Source organism: Phycodurus eques, chromosome 12 (assembly GCF_024500275.1).
Source record: "Phycodurus eques isolate BA_2022a chromosome 12, UOR_Pequ_1.1, whole genome shotgun sequence".
Classification (NCBI taxonomy): Eukaryota; Metazoa; Chordata; class Actinopteri; order Syngnathiformes; family Syngnathidae; genus Phycodurus; species Phycodurus eques.
The window spans coordinates 26074665-26102257 of record NC_084536.1 but is presented as its reverse complement, the minus strand read 5'-3'; the positions used below and the strand labels follow the sequence as shown (position 1 = coordinate 26102257).

Here is a 27593-nt window from a genome sequence, read left to right as displayed (position 1 = left end):
CTAAATCTAAATGTTAACTATATACAGCAGCTGAAATAAATATTTAACAAGTACTTAATACCTTTTACCGTGTCATTTCACATACTACACAACTTCAATTCTGATCTTATTTGCTCTATTTTCTTTTTATGTATGGATTACTTTGGTGGTTCCCAAGATCTGGTGACATTATTTAAAATCGATAGCACCTTTGGAAATATATTGAATGAGAAAAACGGTGACGTCTTAAATACTTATTTCAGCTGCTGTATATAAATGTTAAATATGAATGCCAGGGTATAGCAGAAGCAAGTTCTTTTTTTTTTTTTTTTTTTTTTTTTTTTCCCTCCTCTCACCCCGCTTGCCACTTGTTTTTTCAAATCCAAATTATTTGTGTTTGATGCTACAAACACTTCTGTTTCTTGTCACTATGGATTTGCATCTTAACACAATATTTATTTCGACCTGAAAGCATTTAAATTTAACATTTACACTCATTTTACATTTTGATTTATATTTATCATTTAATATATATTTAACATTTAGTTTTTATATATTTAAATTTACAATGTGTATGTATATATATATATATATATATATATATATATTTAACATTTATATATAGATTTAATACTCCATATCGACAGGTGGCGCTAGTGCATACTAACGTTGTTTGAAGGAACGAGAGAGCGAGACCGCGAGAGAAATTCAGGTCATTCTTTCACCACTGGCTGTTTGGTACCTCCAGCTGTCTTCCCAAATCCAAAGTGTGACCCTACAGATGAAGAGAGTTCGGCATTGGTGGCTTTTCGTAGGCAAGAAATAACGCGGTCAAAAATGCTTTTATTGCTAATATGCTTTCACTTCGTCACCCAAGGTAAGGAAGTGCTAGTATTTTTAGTCCAAATGCTATTTTTTCTTGAACTATCCAGCTCATGACACAGTTTAAACGTGACGTTAGCAAGCAACAACAACAAAAAAAAAGGTACTCAATCAAGCTCCACTTGATTTGGCTTGATTAGGGAGCAGGTGGAAGCGTTATTTCACAGGTGGGTGCTTGCGAATTGTTAAGAGAGAAACCAACTGTTATAAGCAAATTATCATCTTCTCGCATTTACTGCCAAATGTTTGTGATTTGGATGGGACCTCTTTTGTTGGAGACCTGGGGTTATTTTGATTTCCTTTTTCAAAAATTATCAGTATGCATCGATATCCACGTATTTTTTGTTAGCTTTTATTTTGAAGGTGGCTTTCGCCGCTCGTTGGGGGCTTATTACCGTAATGCCTCGTATGACCAAAATATGGGGCCCTCATATTTTGGTCATAAATATTGCCCTCATGTCTTCCCTCACTACATCTATCAGAGTCATGTTTGCCAAGTGTGTAAAAAACACAGAAGGAATTTGTCTCCGGTAGTTGGAGCCGCTTTAGTGCAATAACAGACAGCCATTTGACAGAGAATACTTTTGAGACATAAAAACATAAAAAGACAGGACGGAGAGTCACTGAGCAATGAAAGGTTTCCGGTAATGCAGATACAATTATTATTTTGTTTACAATTGTGCAATTCAGAGCAGTTTGAAATGACTAGTAGAGCAATAATCTGGTGCAGTGACCATTGTGCAAATGGTGCAGAGACTTCTCAGGCACGAGCCACCAGTATTGGTCAACAACAGATATACAAATAGTGCAGTGGCAAGACTACTACAGTGAGTGCACGAATAATGTATAATTGGCCTGACAGAGATGTGACAACGATCTCAAGACAAAATTGGCAGCATGTTACAATGGAATTATAAATCAAGTGTTTAAAAAGTTAATGGCAATAAGGAAGTAGCTGTTGGAATGTCTGCTAGTTTTAGTTTTGCATTGTTCGATAGCGCTTACCTGAGGGAAGGAGCTGGAAGAGGTGCTGACCAAGGTGTGGCGGGTCCAAGAGTCCGCCATTCCTCAGGCATCTTCTCATCTGCTTGAATTCTGTTGAACCAGCTGATCAAAAACTCTCCAGCCACCTCTCTGTTAGATGTTAGAGAAGAGAGAACAAAAAAAAAAAGTCGCAGTCCGGATTTAACCTGCCGACCATGCAAACCTCAATTGCCCGGTTCTTTTATTCTGGTCGAGGTAATACTTCAATGATTAGGCAGGATAAAAAGTTTAACAATTTATTTGAAAATATAAAGTCAAACAATAAGGTTGGTGAAGGTTCAGCGCTGGGCTGTTTGACCACTTAGTTTGGAACAACACGCTTGTGGAAGAGACCGTCCAAGCTTCAGCCTGCTTGTTTTGGGGCCAAAACTGCTTCCCGTCAGAACATCATGCAGTCTCGGACCTAGCTTCGCCTCGGTGTTTGAGATCCGTTCGGAAATTCAGTCCGATGCTCCCATCGCGCCCCGAGACCGTGGCACCCAGAGACGGAGCGTGCTCCACTTTCTATAACTTCACTAATAAAAGCGTTGGCTATTTTTAGGGATACGTCAGTACAGCCGCCGTATTGAATGTCAGTTTTACTTGTATTGAGTGGCACACACGCTAACGACACTGAGTTACCGAAGGTTCCAGGGTGCAGAGACGCACCCTATGTTGATATGTTGTACGTTTGTTGTGTTGGTGCGACCAAGTGTATTGGAATTATATGGATATCTGGGTGTGGATCTGTTATGGGATGTATCAAACAAAAGTGTATGCAGTGTTGTGTAACATAACCCTTTCTATCATCTCCTAGATGCTTCCATACCTCCACAGGAATGTCATTAGGACCATATGCCTTTCGATTTTTCATCCTCTAGTGCCTCTCTAACTTCCCCCTTACTAATCATTGCTACTTTCTGGTTCACCACACTTGCCTCTTCTCCTCTTCCTGCTCTCATTTTCCTCATTTATCAACTCCTGAAAGTATTCTTTCCATCTATCAGCACACTCCTGGCACCAGTCAACACATTTCCATCTCTGTCCTTAATAACCTAACCTGCTGCACATCCTTTCCATCTCTATGCTTCTGTCTGGCCAACCTGTATAGATCTTTTCTTCTTTCTTTAGTGTCCAAGCTGGCATACGTCGTCATATGCCTCTTGTTTCGCCCTACGTCGCATCTCCATGGACCGTATTCCTTTCTCCTCTCCTCAGTGCTCTGTGTCCCACTTTTTTTGGTAACCTCTTGTATGATTTCCTGTACTGAGAGAGTCTCCTTCTCCCCTTTCCGACTCGAGGATAGATAAAGTACTCTCCTGCCTGTCTCTCTGATCACCTCGGCTGTAGCGGTCCAGTCTTCTGGAAGCTCCTCCTGAATCGATGAATCAAAAAAATAAAATAAAAATAAAATAATTTCCATCTCTTCATTCAAAAACAGGACATTGGTTCAAATTGACAATGCAGAAAGTACACAAACAAATTGATTATTATTCAGTTCCTGCTTTGACCCTTCACATATCAGAAAATTGGCAAAAAAGTCCATAATCTTCTAAAGTAAAAGTACAGGTTTGGAAATGTCTTTTGAATAAACAGTTCACAAAGATAATCAGTCTGTTTTCATGGAGAACTACAGAAATCAGAATATTTGCTGTTCAGAGGCTGAAGTTTTGAAGATTTGGACAATTTTAAGTGAATGTCTCGAAACAATCGATGAGCAAAATAGTTGTCAATTACTTTGTTTTTTTTCAATTAATTGTTGTACATCAAGTCTTGTCATCAGTCCTCCGATTCACACGATTATTTTCTCTTGAGAGAGAGCAACCTCAGTGATTAGTCTTTACTTTTTGTAATCTTTGATCTGCGGTGATGGGAGGTATCCATCCATTTTCTGTCCCGCTTTATCCTCACAAGGTTGCGGGCGTGCTGGAGCCTATCTTTGGGCGAGAGGCGGGGTACACCGTGAACTGGTCGCCAGCCAATCACAGGGCACATATAAACAAACAACCATTCGCGCACACATTCACACCTAAGGGCAATTTAGAGTCTTTAATCAACCTACCACGCATGTTTTTGGAATGTGAGAGGAAACCGGAGTACCCGGAGAAAACCCACGCAGGCACGGGGAGAACATGCAAATCAGTTTGTGACCTCAGGCTGAAGTGCACTTGGGTTCTGCAGCAAGATAACGATCCAAAACACACCAAGTTAACTTCTGAATGGCTTTTTTGGAGTGGCCTAATCAAAGTCAAGACTTGAATTCGCTTGAAATTTAGTGGAATGACCATAAAGAGGCTGTTCATGCTCGAAAAACCTACATTTTTGCTGAATTCAAACAATTCTACAAGGAAGAGTGGGCCAAAATATATCCATAGAGATGTGAAAGCTGATCCCTGATGCAGTCCCACTTCCACCTTCAATTCATCTGTCACACCGACAGCACACCTCACCACTGTTCTGCTGCCCTCGTACATGTCCTCTATTATTCTAACATACTTCTTTGCCACTCCAGACCTCCTCATGCAGTACAACAGTTCCTCTCTGGGTACTCTGTCATAGGCTTTTTCTCTAGATCTACAAAGACACAATGTAGCTCCTTCTGACCTTCTCTGTACTTTACCATCAAATCCTCAAGGCAAATAATGCATCTGTGGTACTCTTTCTAGGGATGAAACCATACTGTTGCTCGCAAATACTCACTTCTGTCCTGAGTCTAGCCTCCACTATTATTTCCCATAACTTCATTGTGTGGCTCATCAACTTTATTCCTGTATAGTTCCTACACCTCTGCACATCACCCTTGTTATTAAAAATGGGCACCAGCACACTTTCCCTCCATTTCTCAGGCATCTTCTCACTCGCTAGAATTCTGTTGAACAAGTTGGTTAAAAACTCCACAGCCACCTCTCCTAGATGCTCCTATACCTCCGCAGGAATGTCATCATGACAAACTGCCTTTCCATTTTTCATCCTCTTTAATGCCTTTCTAACTTCCCTTACTCATCATTGCCACTTCCTGGTCCACCACACTTGCCTCTTGTACTCTTCCTTCTCTCTCATTTTCCTCAACTCCTCAAAGTATTCTTTCCATCTGTCCAGCACACTACTGGCACCAGTCAACACATTCCCATATCTATCCTTAATCAGCCTAACCTGCTGCACATCCTTCCCATCTCTATGCCTCTGTCTGACCAACCTGGAAAGATCATTTTCTCCTTTTTGAGTGTCCAACCTGGCATACATGTCATCATATGCCCCGAGTTTGGCCTTTGCCACCTCTACCTTTGCCCTACGTCACATCTCAATGTATTCCTTTCTCCTCTCCTCGGTCCTCTCAGTGTACCACTTCTTCTTCTTAGCTAACATATTTCCTTTTATGAGTTCCTTTACTTTGAGATTCCACCACAAAGTCTCTTTCTCTCCTTTCCTGCCAGAAGATACACCAAGTACTCTCCTGCCTGTTTCTCTGATCACTTTGGCAGTCGTGGTTCAGTCTACTGGAAGCTCCTTCTGTCTACCGAGAGCCTGTCTCAGCTCTTCTCGAAAAGCCGCACAACACTCTTACTTTCTCAGCTTCCACCACATGGTTCTCTGCTCTGCCTTTGTCTTCTTAATCTTCCTTCCCACCACCAGAGTCGTTTTACACACCACCATCCTATGCTGGCTATCCACACTCTCCCCAACAACTACCTTACAGTCTGTAACCTCCTTCAGATTACATCATCTGCACAAGATGTCATCCACCTGCGTGCTTCTACCTCCGCTCTTGTAGGTCACCCTATGTTCCTACCTCTTCTGGAAAGAAGTGTTCACTACAGCCATTTCCATCCTTTTTGCAAAGTCTACCACCATCTGTCCCTCCCAAGTTCCTTTCCTGGATGCTGTACTTACCCATCACTTCTTCATCACCCCTATTTCCCTCACCAACATGTCCATTACAATCTGCACCAATCACGACTCTTTCTCTGTCTGTGATGCTCAGAACTACTCCGTCTAGCTCCTTCCAGAATTTCTCTTTCACCTCTAGGTCACATCCTACCTGTGGGGCATAGCCACTAATCACATTATATAACCCCAATTCCAATGAAGTTGGGACATTGTGTTAAACATAAACAAAAACAGAATAAAATGATTTGCAAATCATGTTCAACCTACATTTAATTGAATACACTACAAAGACATTTAATTTTCAAACTGATCAACTTTGTTTTTAGCAAATAATCATTAACTTAGAATTTCATGGCTGCAACACGTTCCAAAAAAGCTGGGACAGGTTAATGTTTACCACTGTGTTACATTACCTTTTCTTTTAACAACATTCAATAAACGTTTGGGAACTGAGGACACTAATTGTTGAAGGTTTGTAAGTGGAATTCTTTCCCATTCTTGCTTGATGCACACCTTCAGCTATTCAACAGTCCGGGGTCTCCGTTGTCATATTTTACGCTTCATAATGCGGCACACATTTTCAATGGGTGACAGGTCTAGACTGCAGGCAGGCCAGTCTACTACTTTGCACTCTTTTACCACAAAGCCACGCTGTTGTAACATGTGCAGAATGTGGTCTGGTATTGTCTTGCTGAAATAAGCAGGTGTGACCATGAAATAGACGTTGCCGCCTGAGGGATCGAAGGTCACGGGCATTCAATGTTGGTTTTCGGCCTTGCCGCTTACATGCAGTGATTTCTCCAGATTCTCTGAACCTTTTGATGATGATATGGGCCGTAGATGATAAAATCCCTAAATTGTAAGTTGAGGAACATTGTCCTTAAAATGTTGGACTATTTTCTCACGCACTTGTTCACAAAGAGGTGAACCTCGCCCTATCTTTGCTCGTAAATGACTGAGCAATTCAGGGAAGCTCCTTTTATTCCCAATCATGGCACCCACCTGTTTCCAATTAGCTTGTTCACCTGTGGGATTCTCCAAACAGGTGTTTGATGAGCATTCCTCAACTTTCTCAGTCTTTTTTGCCACTTGTCCCATATTTTTTGGAAAGTGTTGCAGACATAAAATTCTAAGTTAATGATTATTTGCTAAAAACAATAAAGTTCATCAGTTTGAACTAAACTTTACACCGATTTTATCGAGCTGATCGGTATTGGCCGGTATTTTAACATTTTATCTTGATCGGCTTTAATGTCATAATTCGCCGAGCCGATCAAGGACGTCATTGATCGGCTCCGCAAAAGACATTTACTCCGCGTCGCCATCATGCACGGAATATTTGAATCCAAAAGCTAGTTTATTTTTAGCCTTGTCGCGCGTCTTTTGATGTAGTATTGGCAACAAAACGTTATATAGCCTAGCAGGCTAGTGGTACCACGAACGGGTGGACGTAAACATGCCGCCGTTCTATCGAATCATGCTCTAAAGGTTCGGTGTGGGTGAAGTAATTTAATTAAAAATAAAGTAATTTAATGACAGTAAGTTAGCACCCATTATTTCTGTCATGTCATGTTGGTTTGACCTGACTGATTAGAATACACGATCTGACTAGAGCAGTGATTTCCAACCTTTATAGAGCCAAGGAACATATTTTACTATTGAAAAATCTCACGGAATACCAACAAACAAAAATGTCACAAAAAGTGGATACATTAATTACTGCATTTACTTCCTGCCATCTAATAGAAGACCATTTATCATTTGTTCTGTCTGTCACTATGGCTCACTGGCATAAACAGATGAAAAAAGATGCATTATTTATTGTAAATATATTTCTTTTGAGCAATTAACTACACACATATATACAGTTAATGAAAAGGTAATTTAAATGGACACATTCCTCCATCTTGTCGTCGGATCGGTTATCGTTTTTTTCAACTCGCTGGTCAGTGATCGGGCCCAAAAATCCTGATCGTGTAAAGCCTAGTTTGAACATTAAATATCTTGTCTTTGTAGTGTATTCAATTAAATATAGTTCGAGCAGGAGTTGCAAATCATTGTATTCTGTTTTTATTTGTTTAACACTACGTCCCAACTTCATTGGAATTGGGGTTGTACAGTAAAGGAACAAGTCCTTTAAATAAACACATTGCTCCATCTTATGATCGGTTATCGGTTTTATAAAATCGGTGATTGGCCCCAAAAATCCTGATCATGTAAAGCCTACTATAAACGTTGTCTGTCCCTGGACATAAGTGATATTTCAGTGCATTTTTAAGGCACCAAAGCTGCACTTTTAAACTTTTACTGTAAACTTTGACATAAAAACTGCATGTTCTTCAAGCCTTTTGTCATGAGTGACCATTTCTTTTCTTGACAGTAACAGTGTTTTTACCTTTCCTTTTATCATCTTTGCATTCTTCCTATTATTCTCTGTTGGTCTCAATTAAAGATCAATATTTGTAAATTCTCAAACACTACAATTTGCTGGTCCAATCCATTCACAAGCCATTGCTCTGGTTTCCAACCAGACTTGTTTTCAAGTCTGAAAATGTTCCTTTTGCATTTAATCTCCTTCGCTCCATTTTAAGTTTGTAAGTCTCCCATTTAATTTTTTCCAGTACTCAGTGAAGTGCCTCCAGATCTGCCACAGGATGTCATGGTTGATAACTGGCAGTTGACATGGACTCCAGCCACAAACGAGAGCACTGTCACTTACTCTGTTAGGTACTGCAGGTGAGTGGCATGAGTGGCAAGATTACAAGTGTAAATATACTATTACTTCTACTATTTTAAATACAGTATGTGCACCTGTGCATCCCTCATTTATCGTGGGGGTTACGTTCAAGAAAACCTCCTGAATAGCTTGAGGTAGCGACCAACTATTTGCGGTATTATTATTTTAAAGTTTCATATACTTTGGGTACGGAAAGTATTCAGACACCCTTAAATTTTCACTATTATATTGCAGCCATTTACTAAATTCATTGAATTTTTTCCCCTCATTAATGTACACGCAGCACCCCGTATTGACGGAAAAAACATTTATTTTTGCAGATTTATAAATTCTGGCAGATTCACTGCCAGCCGTTTCCTGAGGAGGGAACCCCTATACTACCAGGCATTTTTAAGCAATTTTTGATTTTTCAAGCCCCACAGAATATGAACTGTGACGATGTAAACACCAAAACCACCAAAGATCAGACTCTTCTTTCATCAGAATTATTTTAGTTTTTGTCTCGAGCGTGTAGCGCTCTTTAGTAATCAGCAGTCAAATTCAGCCAAATCTGTTGCTGGAATAAAAAAAACAGAGAAAACAGCCTTTTTGTTAAAGCAAAAAAAAAAAACACATCCACAGCATGATGCTGCCACCACCATGCTTCACTGTTGGGACTGTATTGGACAGGTGATGAGCAGTGCCAGGTTTTCTCAACACATGCCACTTAGAATTAAGGCCAACAATTTCTATCTTGGTCTCATCAGTCCAGAGAATCTTATTTCTCACCATCTTGGAGTACTTCAGGTGTTTTTTAGCAAACTTCATGTGGGCTTTCATGTGTCTTGCACTGAGGAGAGGCTTCCGTTGGGCCACTCTGCCATAAAGTCCCGACTGGTGGAGGGCTGCAGTGATGGTTGACTTTCTAAACTTTCTCCCATCTCCTGACTGCATCTCTGGAGCTCAGCCACAGTGATCTTTGGGTTCTTCTTTACCTCTCTCACACCTCTCTCACCAAGGCTCTTCTCCCCCGATTTCTCAGTTTGGCTGGATGGCCAGCTCCAGGAAGGGTTCTGATCGTCCCAAACGTCTTTCATTTCGGTATTATGGAGGCCACTGTGCCCTTAGAAACCTTAAAGTGCAGCAGAAATGTTTTTGTAACCTTGGCCAGATTGTGCCTTGCCACAATTCTGTCCCTGAGCTTTTCAGGCAGTTCCTTTGACCTCACGATTCTCATTTGAGGTGCTCTGTGTACAACCCCAATTCCAATGAAGTTGGGATGTTGTGTTAAACAGAAAACAATGATTTGCAAATCATGTTCAACCTATACTTAATTGAATTCACTACAGAGACAAGATATTTAATGTTCAAACTGATAAACTTTATCGTTTTTAGCAAATAATCATTAACTTGGAATGCAACACGTTCCAAAAAAGCTGGGACAGGGTCATGTTTACCACTCTGTTACATCATCTTTTCTTTTAACAACATTCAATAAATATTTGGGAATTGAGGACACTAATTGTTGAAGCTTTGTAGGTGGAATTCTTTCCCATTCTTGCTCGATGTGCAGCTTCAGCTGTTCAACAGTCCGGGGTCTCCGTTATCGTATTTTACGCTTCATAAAGCACCACACATTTTCAATGGGAGACAGGTCTGGACTGCAGGCAGGCCAGTCTAGTACCCGCACTCTTTTACTATGAAGCCACGCTGTTGTAACACGTGCAGAATGTGGTTTGGCTTTGTCTTGCTGAAATAAGCAGGTGTGTCCACGAAAAAGACGTTGCTTGGATGGCAGCATATGTTTCACCAAAACCTCTATGTACATTTCAGCATTAATGGTGCCTTCACAGATGTGTAAGTTAACCATGCCATTGGCACTAACACAGCCTCATACCATCACAGATGCTGGTTTTTTAACTTTGTGTCCATAACAGTCCGGATGGTTATTTTCCTCTTTGGCCCGGAGGACACGACGTCCACAATTTCCCAAAACAATTTGAAATGTGGACTCGTTGGACCACAGAACACTTACCCACTTTGCATCAGTCCATCTTAAGATGAACTTGGGCACAAAGAAGCCGGCGCCGTTTGTGGATGTTGTTGATAAATGGCTTTTGCTTTGCATAGTAGAGTTTCAAGTTGCACTTACGGATGTCGCGCCAAACTGTATTTACTGACATTGGTTTTCTGAAATGTTCCTGAGCCCATGTGGTGATATCCTTTACACATTGTCGGTTTTTGATGCAGTGCTGCCTGAGGGATCAAAGGTCACGGGCATGCAATGTTGGTTTTCGGCCTTGGTTTACATGGGGTGATTCTCCAGATTCTCTGAACCTTTTGATGATGATATGGACCGTAGATGATGAAATCCTTAAATTCCTTGCAATTGTACATTGAGGAACATCGTCCTTAAACTGTTCGACTATTTTCTCAACTTGTTCACAAAGAGGTGAACCTCACCCCATCTTTGCTTGTGAATGACTGAGCAATTCAGGGAAGCTCCTTTTATACCCAATCATGGCACCCACCTGCTCCCAATTAGCCTGTTCACCTGTGGGATGTTCCAAACAGGTGTTTGATGAGCATTCATCAACTTTCTCAGTCTTTTTTTTTGTATTTTTTTCTGGAGTAGACCAGCCCCCTATTCTTTTAATCATTTATATGAAATGCAGTGCACACTGTAAAACACATTAAGAGAAATTGACTTTTGTGAATACGTTGAATACTAACATATAAATCCCTCTCTTTGCACCTCCCTCTCTCTGTGTCCTCATAGAGTTAACGGGCATCCAGTCAGTTAGCTTGTCAGTAGGCTTTAATATATATTAACCTTGGCTTTAATATTACCACATGCACATGACACGACAGCTAACTTCTGTGATGCAAATTCAAACAAAGGACAGTGGTGCTGTGTCTGACCACCTGAAACATTTCCCAGCTAGAAAAACGTCAGCTAACTCCTACATAACATAAACATAGCCTGGTTTAAGTCAGGTACTTCCAGTTAGGGATGTCCCAATTCAACTTTTTCCACTTCCGATCCAATATATTGCAGCCTTGAGTTTTGGCCGATACCGATATTGGTCCGATCAGATATCAGCAATAATCATACATACTTTACTTATTTTTGAATGGAATGTTAGAAAAGGCTTGATCAAGTGATATTACTCAAATAGAGAACAATAATCAGCAACAGTAGGTATGGGGAAAACTGACCCCTTTACTATGAACCAATGGTTTATATAAATTAACTTAAACACTACAATTTACAGTTACAATTGAATAGAATAAATAACTTATCAGACAATCCTGAAAATAACGTCAATAAAACCAATAAAAAAATTATATTTAAATTGCAACATAACCACTGTTTAACTTAAACATATTCTAAAATTTAATAGATTAAATAATAAAAATGATTAGAAAACTGAAAAATAATCAATAAATACAAATTATACTTTTAAAGTGCAAAATAACAATTCGTTCAATTCATTTATTTTTTTTACTGTCCTTATATGGTGGGAACAGCATTGGTTTCTCCATATGTGCGGCAATTCATGGATGTAGCAGCCAATCATATTGTAGTGGTGCATGTCCCACCTAGAACTTTGTGGGATTCCTAACATGTCAGGGGAGAGGTTGGAGGGATTGGGTGGAACATACAACTTTTGAGCCAATCTTATAGTTCAGCTAAATACTGTGTAGTTATACACTTGTCTAGCTTGTTTAAAACAGAAAATGGAGTTAAAAAAAACAATCTCTCAAATTTATTTGTGTTTGAGCACAGCCCAAAATTGACAAGCAACACCTATGATTAGGACACCGATGACGACTAAAACTGTGAAAAAACACGAACACTGTGGTAAAGTTCGATGACAGGATATGGTCAGCATTTTTTGAATTAATATATGTGATTGGAGATGAGGGAAATGTTTGAAATCAAATGACAAAGACCTACAATAGAACGCATTGCCCATGTTTAATCGTGGAAAAAATGTCAACATAAACTTGTCCATCATGCTTTCTGAGGATGCTTACACCTAGCATGCTATAAAACATGATTGTCAATGTAGCAATAGTTGTGCTTCTGGTATCAAATTAGCTTTTAAACAAAGGTGATTGTGAAAAAAAGGGACAGTTTGAGTCCCCTGATGTTGTCTTTTTTTTATTCAGCTTGCACTGTAATCTTTGGAAAGATGTCTCTACCTGCAAGCAGATGAATATCGCTTCCTGTAATGTCGCTTTCATCAAAGCCGAGGCAGAGCATGGCTGTGTTAGGCTGGGTGTGCAAGCAGAGAGGCGTGGGCTGACTTCAGAGCTAGTCGAAGCCTGTAGCAGACAAGGTAAGCATGTCGTGTGTACAAAAGGTAAGGCATATCTGCCAACCTGAACAGATTTTACGTCGTAGGTAGGAGGTACCCATTTTTACGTCAAAGTACCCTTGTCACTCAGAACAACAGAGGCTAATTATTTCAGTTAAATACTTGAGGGATTTACACCACATTAATATTGAGTGTTTAAAAAAAAAAAGACCTGAAATCATTCCAGCTTGCTGGATCAGATAATTATTTCACCTTGCGCGGACGCAGCGACCGTGCTGACGTCACTGCGGCTGTCCCGCGCATAGTTAGCCTTTATACTCGAGCGCAACCCACGCGCGCAGTTTTGAAAATGTACTGCAGTTCACCTCCAAGTCGGGGGTGTTGCTATGGCTGGTATTGGCTAGGATGTCACAGGGTGGAGTTTCCTCTGGTTTGAGATCTGAGCAGATTCTAAGCACATCCGTATGGGAACCTTCTTTTATGGGAACCTTCTTTCTCTTCTTTTACTTTGGGCTTGTCCCGTTAGGGGTCGCCACAGCGCGTCATCCTTTTCCATGTAAGCCTATCTCTTGCATCCTCATCTCGAACACCAACTGCCATCATGTCTTCCCTCACGACATCCATCAACCTTCTCTTTAGTCTTCCTCTAGCTCTCTTGCCTGGCAGCTCCATCCTCATCACACCGTTGCTCACAAATACTCACTTCTGTCCTGAGTCTATCCTCCACTACTCTTTCCCATAACTTCATTGTGTGGCTCATCAACTTTATTCCTCTATAGTTCCCACAGCTCTGCACATCACCTTTGTTCTTAAAAATGGGCACCAGTACACTTTTCCTCCATTCCTCAGGCATCTTCTCACGCACAAGAATTCTATTGAACAAGCTGGTCAAAAATCTAATCATTGCCACTTGCCTCTTCTACTCTCCCTTCTTTCTCATTTTCCTCATTCATCAACTCCTCGAAGTATTCTTTCCATCTAGCTAGCACACTGCTCGCACCAGTCAACATATTTCCATCTTTATCCTTAATCACCCTAACCTGCTGCACATCCTTCCCATCTCTATCCCTCTGTCTGGCCAGCCTGGAAAGATCCTTTTCTCCTTCTTTAGTGTCCGACCTGCCATACATGTCATCATATGCCTCTTGTTTGGCCTTTGCCACCTCTACTTTTGCCCTGTGTCACATCTCAATGTATTCATTTTGCCTCTCCTCGGTCCTCTCAGTGTCACACTTCTTCTTAGCTAACCTTTTTCCTTGCATGATTTTCTGTGGGGTTCCACCACCAAGTCTCCTTCTCTCCTTTCCTGCCAGAAGATACACCAAGTACTCTCCTGCCTGCCTCTCTGATCACCTTGGCTGCAGTGGTCCAGTCTTCTGGGAGCTCCTCCCGTCCACCGAGAGCCTGTCTCAAGTCTTCCCGAAAAGCTACACAACACTCGTCCTGTCTCAGCTTCCACCACATGGTTCTCTTCTGCCTTTGTCTTCCAAATCTTCCTCCCCACCACCAGAGTCATCTTACACACCACCATCCTATGCTGTCTAGCCACTCTCTCCCCTACCACTACCTTACAGTTGGTAACCTCCTTCAGATTACATCGTCTGCACAAGATGTAATCCACCTGCGTGGTTCTACCTCCGCTCTTGTAGATCACCCTATGTTTGTGCCTCTTCTGGAATAAAGTGCTCACTACAGCCATTTGCATCCTTGTTGCAAAGTCTACCACCATCTGTCCCTCCAAATTCCTTTCCTGGATGCCGTACTTACCCATCACTTCTTTATCACCCCGATTACCTTCACCAACATGTCCATTAGAATCTGCACCAATTACGACTCTCTCTCTGTCTGGGATGCTCAGAACTACTTCGTCTAGCTCCTTCCAGAATTTCTCTTTCACCTCTAGGTCACATCCTACCTGTGGGGCATAGCCACTAATCACACAACACATAACACCCTCAATTTCAAGTTTCAGCCTCATCACTCGATCTGATCCTCTTTTCACCTCCAAGACATTCTCAGCCAACTCTTCTTTTAAAATTACCCCGACTCCATTTCTCTTCCCATCTACACCATTGTAAAATAATTTAAACCCTGCCCCTAAACTTCTAGCCTTACTGCCTTTCCACCTGGTCTCCTGGACACACAATATATCTACCTTTCTCCTAATGATCATGTCAACCAACTTCTGAGATTTTTCTTTTATAGTCCCAACATTTAAAGTCCCCACATTCAGTTCTAGGCTCTGTGCTTTCCTCTTCTCTTTCTGCCGAAGAACCCGCTTTCCACCTCTTCTTCTTTGACTTCGACCCACAGTAGCTGAATTTCCAACGGCGCCCCGCAGGTTGGCGGCGCCGGTGGCGGACGTTGTTAACCCGGGCCACGACCGATCCGGTATGGAATTCTTTGGATGAACGCTCATATTTGTTTGGCAAAGTTTTAAGCCGGATGCCCTTCCTGACGCAACCCTCTGCATTTATCCGGGCTTGGGACCGGCCTACAGTTTGCACTGACTTGTGCCCGCATAGGGCTGCATTAAAAAAAAAAAGTCATGATTGAAATAAGTCATGTAAATCACTCACTCATGTCTTGGCATGCAGCCTGAGGTGCCCACAACTCCTCTTGCTAGTAAAATGAATACATATTATAGTCCGTCTAAAGTATGATGTGTTGAATGTCAAGGTATCGTCTGTTTTTTTTTTTTTCTTATGGAGTGTGTATTTGTTGTGACTTTTTCTGTTTTTGGGATGGTTGTTTCCCTTTATATTATTGACACCTAGGGTACTGAATCGATCTGATATATTAGTACATGTATCCTCTGTGACTGGAAAACTCATTTAAAAAAAAAAAAAATTAAATAAACAGTATGACGTGATGCAAAAGTAAAACCAGCTTAAGAAGAAAACATATTTATCTTGTTTGGTCTGTCAATGGACTATGGCTCCGAGGAAAGACCACCTCAAAGGTCAGCGATGTGTAAAATTTAAACGTTTACTGTACATGGAGATACGCAATAAATTCAGTAGCAGCATTCTAATTAGCAGCAGATGGAAAAAGAGGAACACAGATTTGTCAACATGGTTCCATTGCACACCATAAAGTGTGAATCAGTTTGTGTCAAAACCTTAGTTTTCTTTTTGTTCTCATGTTGTCAATTCTTATGTCTAAGTAACAGATGATCACTCTTTTTGTTTCCTCTTCTCCTGCAGGTAACTCATGTAGCCCTGAAGTTAGCCTGGATGCACGCCCTGGCTTCTTAACTCTTCATTTAAGTAGAAAAAGTAAGATTGCTCTCGAAGGGAACTACATAAAACATAGGATTTACTTTGGAAAAAAGGGAGAACTCCTGGAGGTAAGCCACTTAGCGGATTAGTATGAAAATTAAATGGATAAAGGGAAAGGTGGTGGCATGAGAAAACAATGCAAATAATGGTGGTAACAACGAGTGATGATTGTACATGTCAAAAGTACAGGTATTCATGATTTAAATGTACTGATACAGGTGCAAAAAATAACTGTTAAAAGTACTGAAGCCACTTATATAAAGGTACAAAAGGACACACTTATAAATGTATTCAAGTAAAAAAGTAAAAGTTACATTTTACATTTTTCAACCAAATAATAAAACACATATTGTGACATTTATGCATCTCTCCAGAGGATTGGCAAGCTTTTTCTGGGGGCAACAATGGACAAATCAAACAAAAATAAAAACAGGTAGGCTGAAATGAAAAGAAAAGCATTTGTTCTCTTGAAATAAAGTTACATGCAGTCAAATTATATTGTTAACAGTAAAAAAAAAAAAACTGAAAAAGCTAGATGTGTTAATAAATTCATGTTTAGACGTGGCATAATTTACTGCCAGCAAACCAGATTTCAACGAGCCAGTTTTCTACAAAAGTAATGTGGTTGATTCATTGCAGGGGACTTTTGAAAAAAGAGCCAAAAAATAGTCTTACCTGTGAAAGGTTTCCCAGTTAGGAGTTCCCTTGTTGTGTGTGTAACCGTACGCAGAACAATGTGCAGGCATTCTTATGTTGGTTTCCACAAACATGGAATGCGCTGATGCTTTATAAGATTATTTTGTATCTGTTCATCATGGATAACAACAACCTTCGAAATGTCTACTCTTCAACAGGCATATGAAGATGCTGTGGCCTCTGTGTCCATTGACAATTTAAAGGAGGGAGAGCACTACTGTGCACAAGTGCAGTATACTTACTTTGATGATCCTGTCGGACTGGCCAGATGCACCCAGTGTGAAGTCATCCCTCACTCAAGTGAGACCACAGTTAATTAGTTCTTGTCTACGATTCAGACACATACAGTTCATATTTACTTTGTGTTACAGTATTATGCTTTTGGGGAGTCAACAGATTTGTAATGTCATCATTTGCTTGATTTTAAAAAAACAACAACAAAATACTTAGGCCAAGTTTGCCTAATTATATTCTGTCAAGTCAAGCTTATTTATACAGCCCCTAATCACAATAGACTCTCAAAGGGCTTTACAAGCCAGCAGTTTACATAAATAAATGATATCTCCTGTTCTAAATCCTCCATAGGGGCAAAAACAAATTCAAAATAAAAAACCCATTTGCAGAAAAAAAAGGAAGGGATCACAGATTGAGTGATAGTCCTTCCATGATGACCAGGCTGCAATGGATGCTGAGTGGGCAACATTAACCATGATACGACGCTATACAATGTTAGTTTCTACAGGTGCTCCTCAGAACCTTTCCAGGTCTGTTGATGCCAATCCTTCACAGCAACGCTTTCGGGGAAGTGGTCTTCCTCAAGTTTAATCCCAGTCAGTCACTTCCCTCATCACCACCTCGTCCCCTCTCCAGGAGGTTGGAGGGCAGTAAAATAGGCCAAAATGCAGATGTCAGGGGTGTGGCAGAGTGAGAGAGTCGTCGCATACTAAGTGTGGTTTAACCAAATGCCAGAGTTAGGAAGTACAGTGCTGTGAAAAAGTATTGGCCCCCGTCTCAAATTCTTGTATTTTTGCATAGTTTCCCCACTTTGTTTAAGATCAAAGAAATTTAAATATCAGACAAATGTAAACCAAGGGAACTTAAAACACTGTTTTTAAATGGTGATTTCATTTCTTAAGGAAACAAAAAAACCTAATCAACGTTATCTGCCCTGTATAAAAAAGTAATGGCCCTCTAAACCTAATAACTGGTTGGGCCATCCACAGCAGCAACAACTGAAATCAAGTGTTTTCTATTACTGGTAATGACTCTTTCACATCTCTGTGAAGCTATTTTGGCCCACTCTTCCTTGCAGAATTGTTTGAATTCAGCAAAAATGGGGGGTTTTCGAGCACTATATTAGTATTGAACACATGAAGAAAAGGAGGTGCAAAAGGGTGTGGAAAGCCAAGACGACGTTTTAGGTGCCTAATTGATGGCCTATAAAAAGGTCTCATTGGCAAGGTGTGAGTCAACACACAAGTGATAGGTAAGAGCCGAGAGCTGTCTCAAGACCATCGGAAATGAATTGTTGCAAAACATAACGATGGCATTGGTTCCAGGTGCAAAGCTAAGCTCCTGAATGTTCCAGTGAGCACGGTTGAGGCCATAATACGCTAGTGAATAGCCAATCACACCGCCCTAAATTTGCCTCGATCAGGTGCTCCTCGTAAGATTCCTGACATAGGAGTGGAAAGAAAAAATCCGAAGAGTTGTCCAACATCCAAGGAAGGCTTCAAAAAGACCTGGAATTAGCAGGTACTGTTGTCACAAGGAAAACAGTGACTAATGCACTCCCCCGCCATGGCCTGTATGCACGCTCATAACGCAAAACCCCATTGCCGAAAAACAGCATGTCTAAACTCATTTAAAGTTTGCTGAACAACATTTGGACAAGCCAGTTAAATCCTGGGAAAATATAGTCTGGTCTGATGAGAGCAAAATTTAACTCTTTGGATGCCATCGTCTGCGATTGGCTGGCAACCAGTTCAGGGTGTACCCCGCCTCCTGCCAGATGAGAGCTGGGATAGGCTCCAGCACGCCCGCGACCCTAGTGAGGAGAAGCGGCTCAGAAAATGGATGGATGGATGCCATCGTGCACACCCCGTTTGGAGGAGAAATGGCACTGCACATCACCCTAAAAACACCATTCCAACAGTGAAGTTCGGAGGTGGGAACAAGATGGTTTGGGGCTGCTTTCAGCAAATGGTACTGGTAAACTTCACATTTTTGAAGGAAGGATGTATGGGGAAATGTACCGAGACATTCTTGACAAAAATCTGCTGCCATCTACGAGGATTATAAAAATGAAACGAAGGTGGACATTTCAGCAGGATAATGATCCAAAACAAGGAAAGGAAACTCAATTGGTTTCAAAGAAAAAAAAAAATAAAGCTGCTTGAATGGCGCAAACAATCACCTGTCTTGAATCCAGTCGGACATCTATGGAAACAACTGAAACACAAGGTCCATAAAGGAAGCCCACGGAACCGTCAAGATTTGGAGACTCCTTGTGTGGAGGAATGGGCCAAAATCACACCAGAGCATTGCATGCGACTAGTTTCTCCATACAAGAGGCATCATGAACCTGTCATTGCAAACAAAGGAGTGTCCAATACTTTTTCCCTGGATCATTTCATATTATTACACACAACTTCATTTCTGATCTTATTTGCTCTACTTTCTTTGTATGTATGGATTACTTGAGTTGTTTCCAACATCTGGTGAAATTTTCATGTCAATTGCACCTTCAGAAATACATTTAGTGAGAAAAATGGTGACATGTTAAATACTTATTTCAGCTGCTGTCAGTCTATTATCATGGCACAACTTGAATTAAAGAGTGCATTTGCAAACTCATCTTTACAAAGTCCTCCACATCTGTCAGATTGAGGGCACAACCCATCAACCTTTTAGTGTGGTGCTTCTCAAACTGTCATTACCCACTGGCATGGGGAAACTGTGGAACCCAGTGTACAACAAATGGAGGCCATTTTGTGCAATTACACCCATTACACTAATCTAGTGGTACAATTTTTGGAGGGGCATGTCTTTATTACAAAACAGTGAGATTGCACTTGTTCAAATGTTTTAAAATGCTAACAGATTGTGTCCTTATTTTTGTGTTTTCCAGGCCCAACAACAACAAAAATTGAGATAACTGTCACCATTGTGGTTGTCTTTGTTATTCTAATACCAGTCATAGCATACATTCCACTCTTTCAGAGGAGGAGAATCAAAGAGTGGCTGCAACCTCGATACAAGATACCAGACCCTGTGAGTACAATAAATAATAATGTATTATTTTAGTGCAGGTGGTGCAACTGGTCTGTGCTGATGCTAGTTAAAGAAGAATTAGTTGTGTTCTTGTGTGTTGGAAAAAAGATGCTGTGGTCTATTTACACCGGATGTAACAGAGAGACACACCTTCCAAAAAGTTCAACTTTCGTCTCGTCAGTCCATGAAATATTCTCCTCCCGAAAGTCTTTGGAATCATTCAGGTGTTTGTCTTTTTCCCCAAAAGTAAAACAAGCCTTGATGTTATTTTTGGTCAGCAGTGGTTTTGGCCTCGGAACTCTCCCATGGATGCAATTTTTGCCCAGCCTCTTACTTATTGTTGAGTCACGAACATTGACCTTAACTGAGGCATGGGAGGCGTGCAGTTCTGTAGATGTATTTTCCCGGGTTCCTTTGTGACCTCCTGGATGAGTCGTCGCTGTGTGGATGCTCCAAGCATTTGGAATTTTTTACCAAAAATGAGACCGGTAGCAATTTTACCCTCAAATACAATTAAAGGCACAAGTGGAAAGAAAAACTGTGAAACAGAAATAATTTCTTTTTTTTTTTTTTGGAGTCTGCCTACAATGTCCTGTCTTACAACACACTATGGCGTCAATGTCGTAAAGTGACACAAGTTCTGCAATGTTGGTGTAGCGTAATTAATTTGGAAAAGGCCTACGTCGGAAAGTAGACGCCTGCTTTGACATCCGGTATAGTTCGACATACGTCGAAGGTTACAATAAAACTATCTTTGTTTCGTATAACGCACCACGTCTTTTTATATTCACACATTTTAGAAAAAAGCAACGAAAGCCCTCGATCACTCAAACACACAAAGTTCACAACAGGAAATGGAATTTTTGAGAAAATTAAATCTACAGGGGACCTACAGGGTAAACAATGCAGAGGGACAAGACTACAATAAGGTACAGATAAACGTAAGGGTGGAATGAGGATATGCGGTGATCGATGCGAGAGCTGCGAATTTCTGTGACCATTAGTATAAACCCAATTATAGTGAGGCATAAAAGTATTTGGTCAGGGATCAATTCTGCAAGTTCTCCCACTTGAAAAGATTAGGCCTGTAATTTATACCTCTCCTATGAGGGACAAAATGAGAAAAGAAAATCACATTCTCTGATTTATTTGAAGAATTTATTTGCTAATTATAGTGGAAAATAAGTATTTGGTCAATAACAAAATTTCATCTTAATACTTTGTTATACAGTGGGTACGGAAAGTATTCAGACCCCCTTAAAAATTTCTATCTGTTATAATGCAGCCATTGGCAAAAATCATTGTTCATTTTCCCCCCTCATTAATGAACACACAGCACCCCATATTGGCAGAAAAAAAATGAAATTGTTGAAATTTTTGCAGATTAAAAAAGAAAAACTGAAATATCACAAGTATTCAGATGCTTTGCTCAGTATTTAGTAGAAGCACTCTTTTTAGCTCATACAGCCATGAGTCTTTTTGGGAATGATGCAAGTTTTTCCACAACTGGATTTGGGGATCCTCTGCCATTCCTCCTTGCAGATGCGCTCCGGTTTTGTGAGGTTGGATTTTTTAACATTGGTGGACAGCCATTTTCAGGTCTCTCCAGAGATGGTAAATTGGGTTTAAGTCAGGGTCCTCAGCGGCCGCAGTGCGTCCACAGTAATTACAGGACACGTGTGTCAGTCTTTGTGTTTGTAAAACGGTATCAATTTACCTGCATGTATCCGCAGGCACACACCCCTCGGACTCTTTCACTGGGTGTGGGGTCACGCACTTACTGCAACAAATAACTAATTAATATGCAAATCGCTTGTTTATCCCCTCACTTATACTCTCGTCATGTAGACTTTTATAATTTACATAATTAATGCCGCCACACTTCAGTTGTACAGCGAGGTACACGACCCTTGTCCTGCATAGTTCTTCTCCTGTCCTTGTCCTGTTCTATCTTGTCCTGTCCTTCCCTCACAGGGTGTAGCACGACACCCTCATGCAACACTCAGATTTTTCAATTTTTCATTGTTGTAGATGTAATGATTTACTTCTCTCATCCTGTTTACAATTAGTGCTTTGTCTTTTGTCTTTGTTTCTCTCTCCCTTCGAGAAACTTTGTTCTGTTCAACTGATCCAGTCTGATTCTAAATAAACCTCAATTATAATACCACAGCGGAAGCTTAAAAACTCCACTGTGACACAGTAAAACTGTTCCGGCATAAAAGGGACACAGATTTGCCATTCTGCTTGACCTAACAGCCGAACAGGACAAAAAAAGGGACTGTATTGGACCGGTGATGAGCAGTGCCTGGTTTTCTCCACACGTACCACTTAGAATTAAGGTGAAAAAGTTCTATCTTGTTCTCATCAGACCAGAGAATCTTATTTCTCACCATCTTGGAGTTCTTTTTTTCCCTTTTTTATCAGCAAACTCCATGCAGGCTTTCGTGTGTCTTGCACTGAGGAGAGGCTTCCGTCGGGCCACTCTGCCATAGAGCCCCGACTGGTGGAGGCTGCAGTGATGGTTGACTTTATCTAACGTTCTCCCATCTCCCGACTGCATCTCTGCATTAGCCACAGTGATCTTTGGGTTCTTCTTTACCTCCCTCACGAAGGCTCTTCTCCCCCGATTGCTCAGTTTGGCCTGACGGCCAGCTTTAGGAAGGGTTCTGCTCGTCCCAAACGTCTTCCATTTAAGGATTATGGAGGCCACTCTGCTCTTAGGAACCTTAAGTGCAGCAGAAATGTTTTTGTAACCTAGGCCAGATCTGTGCCTTGCCACAATTCTGTCTCTGAGCTCTTCAGGCAGTTCCTTTGACCTCATGATTCCTATTTGCTCTGACATGCACTGTGAGCTGTAAGGTCTTATATATAGACAAGTGTGTGGCTTTCTTAATCAAGTCCAATCAGTATAATCAAACACAGCTGGACTCCAATGAAGGTGTGATCAGGATGATCAGAAGAAATGGACAGCATCCGAGTTAAATATACGAGTGTCACAGCAAAGGGTCTGAATACTTATGGCTGTGTGATATTTCTGTTTTTCGGATTGAAATTCATTGGTCGCAACCCTTGTTCTTTGAATTTGGCCGCCGCCGTGAGCGAGTCCGCTGGGAGCGGAAACGGAACTGCTATAGTGTTCTGTCACTCACTCCTGAATCGTCGGCGAGTGACCAATGAGTAGCCAGCGTGTAAGTGGGGACGGGGCTTCACTAAACGTACTGCCATGTGATTTGCGATTCGCCACAAGTCACTCACATCGGCGAATGACCAATGATCAGCCAGCGTCAAGCAGCGCTGTGCAGGCGGGGGAGGGACTGAATTGAACTGAATTTACGATTGAAGTGAATGTACTGAAATGTACTGAAGCGGTACGAAATGATTATGGGTAGCTGATAGTTCGGTCAAGCACCTTTTGCGCTGCATTATGGGTTTTGTAGTTTGTGTGTCATCAGTGCGTCACATGCCATTTAAAAATATATTGTGGCATGTTATGGAGTTGGAGGAGCAGCATGCTTTTCGGTAGTCACATTTCACACATTTGACTGTTTATCATGCCTCTTTAAAGTGCTATTTAGTACAGACATGGTGTAATTTCTTGTCGTGTACAGTCAAATTATTGCTACTTTTGGAGGCTCTAAATCTGGTACCAAGTCCAAATTTTAGTGGTATCATTGACACACTTGTCGTTCCCGAATTGTTTGTTTCTAATAGAATGTAAATTTCTCTAAGAATGTCACACCTTATGTCTACAGCCTATACTTGAGTGGACCAGGTCCTGAGAATTCATCATGTGATTCTGATGAGGCTCACTGGAGGGAGGTTCAAATAATTTATTTAAACTTGAATCTCAGTGTTGTTGTTCCCCCCCCCCCCCCCCCCCCCTCCTGCACAGGTCTTCTTTGATGTACATGATCTGTCTTGGAATCCAATCTCCAGCAACAGCCCAACTGAGGATTTCTGTGATATTACAAGCATGGAATTGAGAGGACAATGAAAGTAGCTGCCTATGTAGACTTTGATGTGTCTTGCCAATTTATCCCAGATGTGTGATCAGTTTGATAAGAAAAGAATGAATGGGCTACTTGGTAATAGAAAAATAACCAAGCACCACAATGCAAAAATATCCTCATACCGTATTTTCACGGCCATAAGGTGCACTTAAAAGCCTGAAAGTTTCTCCAGAATGGACGGGGCGCCTGATAATGCGCCGCGCCTTATGTGTGCACCGAGTTCCAAAATCTATAAATGTTGTATGATGAGCGCTCCGCTTGACTGACTGGGAGCATTTCCTGCCGACACGCTGCTTGTATAGAGGAAAGGCGGACGTGACTGAGGGCAGCATGCGAAGGTTAAAGGGGGCAGGGACAGAATTCAAGATCAACGAATCCATGCTTCGCAAGTGGAGGAAGCAGGAAAACGAGCTTCGCCAAGTCAAGAAGACGAAGCTGGGTTTCCGTGGAAACAAGGCGAGGTGGCCCAAGTTGGAAGACCAACTCGAGCAATGGATTAATGAGCAAAGAACAGCCGCGAGAAGCGTCTCCACAGTCACCATGCGACTGAGGGCAATAACTCGGGGCTTGCCATCATTCCGGGAGGCTTGACGAAGGAACTCCAACCGCTGGACATCGGTGTAAACAGGGCGTTCAAAGTGAAGTTGCGAACGGCGCGGGAGCCATGGATGACAGATGGTTAACACGGCTTTACTAAGACGAGGAGGCAGCGCCGGGCGAGTTACGCCACAATTTGTGAATGGATTGCGGACGCTCGGGCTAACCTGTCTGCTTGCACTGTTGTCCGAGCTTTCGTAAAAGCCGGCATCATGTCTGAGGAGCCGCACGGCAACGAGACAGACTCAGACAATGACGAGAGGGAACCCGGCGTGTTAGATGGAGGACTTGCCCAGCTGTTCATTTCGGATACAGAACATGAGGACTTTGATGGATTTGTGGATGAGGATTGATCAAAAAATAACGTGAGTACATTGTTAAATACTTCAATAAAGTACAACCGAACTCAGTTTTGCTCCCGCTGCCTTTTTAAAAATATTGTTTTAGCGTGCATGCATTCTACCCTATGTTTTAAGCGAGCATATGTTTTACCATGCCTGTGTCCAATAATACGGTGCGCCTTATGTATGTGTTATGTACAGAAATAGACTCCGTAATTGAGACTGCGCCTTTTAATACGGTGCGCCTTATGGTTGTGAAAATACGGTATTTTGCTAAATTGACTCGAATCCACACATAAGGACTGTGTTAATATGTATTTATTACATATCAGTTGATGAACTTTTCTACTTTCAGAATTTTAGGCTGGATTTACACTGCAGGTTCAGTTTCCCAATTATTATATGCCTATCCTGTATTAGATTTTTTTGTTTTTTTGTTTTGTTTGATTTAATTGACCACAGTCACAAATTGCACATGACGTACACAAGCATCAACACTGGGCAATAACAGGAAGAAAGTAGGAAAAAAAATGTCTATTCTTAATTAGTGATTTATTTATTTGGTTTGTTTGTGTGTTTTGGCTTTGATTTAATTGAACACATTTGAAAATTGCACATGTTCTGGCATGTTCATCAAACCTAAGGAAGGACTCAATCTTGTCTTTGTGGGTTTTTATGACAAGAAAGAAGAAATCTTTGCAAAGAGAGTAAAAAGGTCGTTACCCCTAACTGAAACCCAACCAAAACATTACCTTAATATCCAGAAGGGAATGAGAAAGAGAGAGAAGAAGAGAAAAAAAGAAATAAACCCCTCTCATTCCCACAAGGTTCTATAATTATCTTTGTCCAGCTGCACTCAAAGGTATCTTTATGGCAATGGGTACATGCAGAGGATGAGAAAGGAGAAGAAAAAAAGGGAGTAGTCAAAACATGGCCGGGACACACACAAGTACTGTGCTAACAAAGAGCTATGGAACAATAAAACGTCAAAGTTGTATAAAACTAATAGAACTAATATTTGGTATATATGAATGTTCCAAATCAGGATCCCCCTCTTTTGATAATACAGTAATCACATAAAAGAAAATTACCAAACATTATGACATTCTCAGTACCTAAAAGTTACTAAATATTATGAAACACTAAGTAACCAAAAATAATAAGATAGTATGGCACCATCAAAACGATATAACAGTATAATATGTATTTACAAAACAACCACACAATCATCCAGAAATTCGCACCTCAACTGTTCAACAGTCCAGGGTCTCCGTTGTCGTATTTTGTGTATATGTGTGTGTATCCCCCCAATATCAAACCGACACTGACATACACGTTTACATGCATGCACGCACGCACAAACGCACACACACACACACACAAACACAGAGTGTCTGAGTGATTGGGGTCTCCATTGTCGTATTTTATGCTTCATAATACGCCACACATTTTCAATGGGAGACAGGTCTGGACTGCAGGCAGGCCAGTCTAGTACCCGCACTCTTTTACTACGAAGCCACGCTGTTGTAATACGTGCAGAATGTGGTTTGGCATTGTCTTGCTGAAATAAGCAGGGGCGTCTATGAAAAAGATGTTGCTTGGATGGCAGCATATGTTTCTCCAAAACCTGTATGTACCTTTCAGCATTAACGGTGCCTTCACAGATGTGCAAGTTACCCATGCCATTGGCACTAACACAGCCCCATATCATCACAGATGCTGGGGATGTTCCAAAACAGGTGTTGGGGATGTTCCAAACAGGTGTTTGATGAACATTCCTCTTTTTTGCCACCTGTCCCAGGTTTTTTGGAATGTGTTGCAGCCATAGAATTCAAAGTTGATGATTATTTGCTAAAAACAATAAAGTTTATCAGTTTGAACAATAAATATCTCGTCTTTGTAGTGTATTCAACTCAATATATGTTGACAATGATTTGCAAATCATTGTATTCTGTTTTTTTTTAACACGTCGTCACAACTTCATTGGAATTGGGGTGTATCATAATAATAACAATAATTATTATTATCCATCCATTTTCTGAACCGTTTATCCTCACTAAGGATAAGGATAAGGATAAGGATGCTGGCACCTATTTGAGCTGACTTTGGGTGAGAGGCGGGAAGTGGTCCCAGCCAATCGCAGGGCACAGATTACACACCCATTCACACTCACATTCACAACTATGGACAATTTAGAGCATTCAATCAACCTACCATGTGTGATTTTGGAATGTGGGAGAAAACTGGAGTACCCGGAGAAAACCCACACAGCCACGGGGAGAACATGAAAACGCCACAGCACTGTGAGGCAGATGTGCTAACCACCTTGCTGCGCTATTATTATTATTATGAAACAAAAAGCTTTAATAATCACATTTGAGTCACAGAGAGGATATGTACAGCAGCTGAATTAAGCATTTAACACGTAACCATTTTCTCACTAAATATACTTCCAAAGGTGGTATTGGCCTGAAAATTTAAAGTAATCCATACATACAAAGAAAGTATGACAAATATGCTCAGAAATTAAGTAGTGTGTTCTGGAATGGGCTCACTAATCTATTGATGATGTAATTTATGAT

At 41.0% G+C, this 27593-nt stretch overlaps 1 protein-coding gene across 2 annotated transcripts; it reads left to right on the top strand.

The window, feature by feature from the left end:
• Window positions 1–663: 663 nt before the first annotated feature.
• Window positions 664–27593, top strand: ifngr2 (interferon gamma receptor 2). 2 transcript variants are annotated; one of them, XM_061692717.1, is made up of 7 exons: window positions 664–856; window positions 8394–8508; window positions 12665–12834; window positions 16020–16162; window positions 16949–17090; window positions 19921–20063; window positions 20172–20562. In XM_061692717.1, the coding sequence occupies exons 1-7, from the start codon at window positions 817–819 to the stop codon at window positions 20481–20483; spliced, it is 1065 nt and encodes a 354-aa protein (XP_061548701.1). In that variant the 5' UTR covers window positions 664–816; the 3' UTR covers window positions 20484–20562. The 2 variants fall into 2 exon arrangements, with proteins under 2 accessions (XP_061548701.1, XP_061548700.1); XM_061692716.1 differs by lacking the exon at window positions 20172–20562 and adding an exon at window positions 23956–27593 and having other exon boundaries at window positions 728–856.

What these genes read in the sequence shown, in the direction of transcription:
- ifngr2 (XM_061692717.1), top strand. Translation starts at nt 817, where the DNA reads ATGCTTTTATTGCTAATATGCTTTCACTTCGTCACCCAAG. An exon ending in CTTTCACTTCGTCACCCAAG is followed by an intron (nt 857 to 8,393) that starts GTAAGGAAGTGC and finishes AATTTTTTCCAG; the next exon opens with TACTCAGTGAAGTGCCTCCA. An exon ending in GATACAAGATACCAGACCCT is followed by an intron (nt 20,064 to 20,171) that starts GTGAGTACAATA and finishes GTTGGAAAAAAG; the next exon opens with ATGCTGTGGTCTATTTACAC.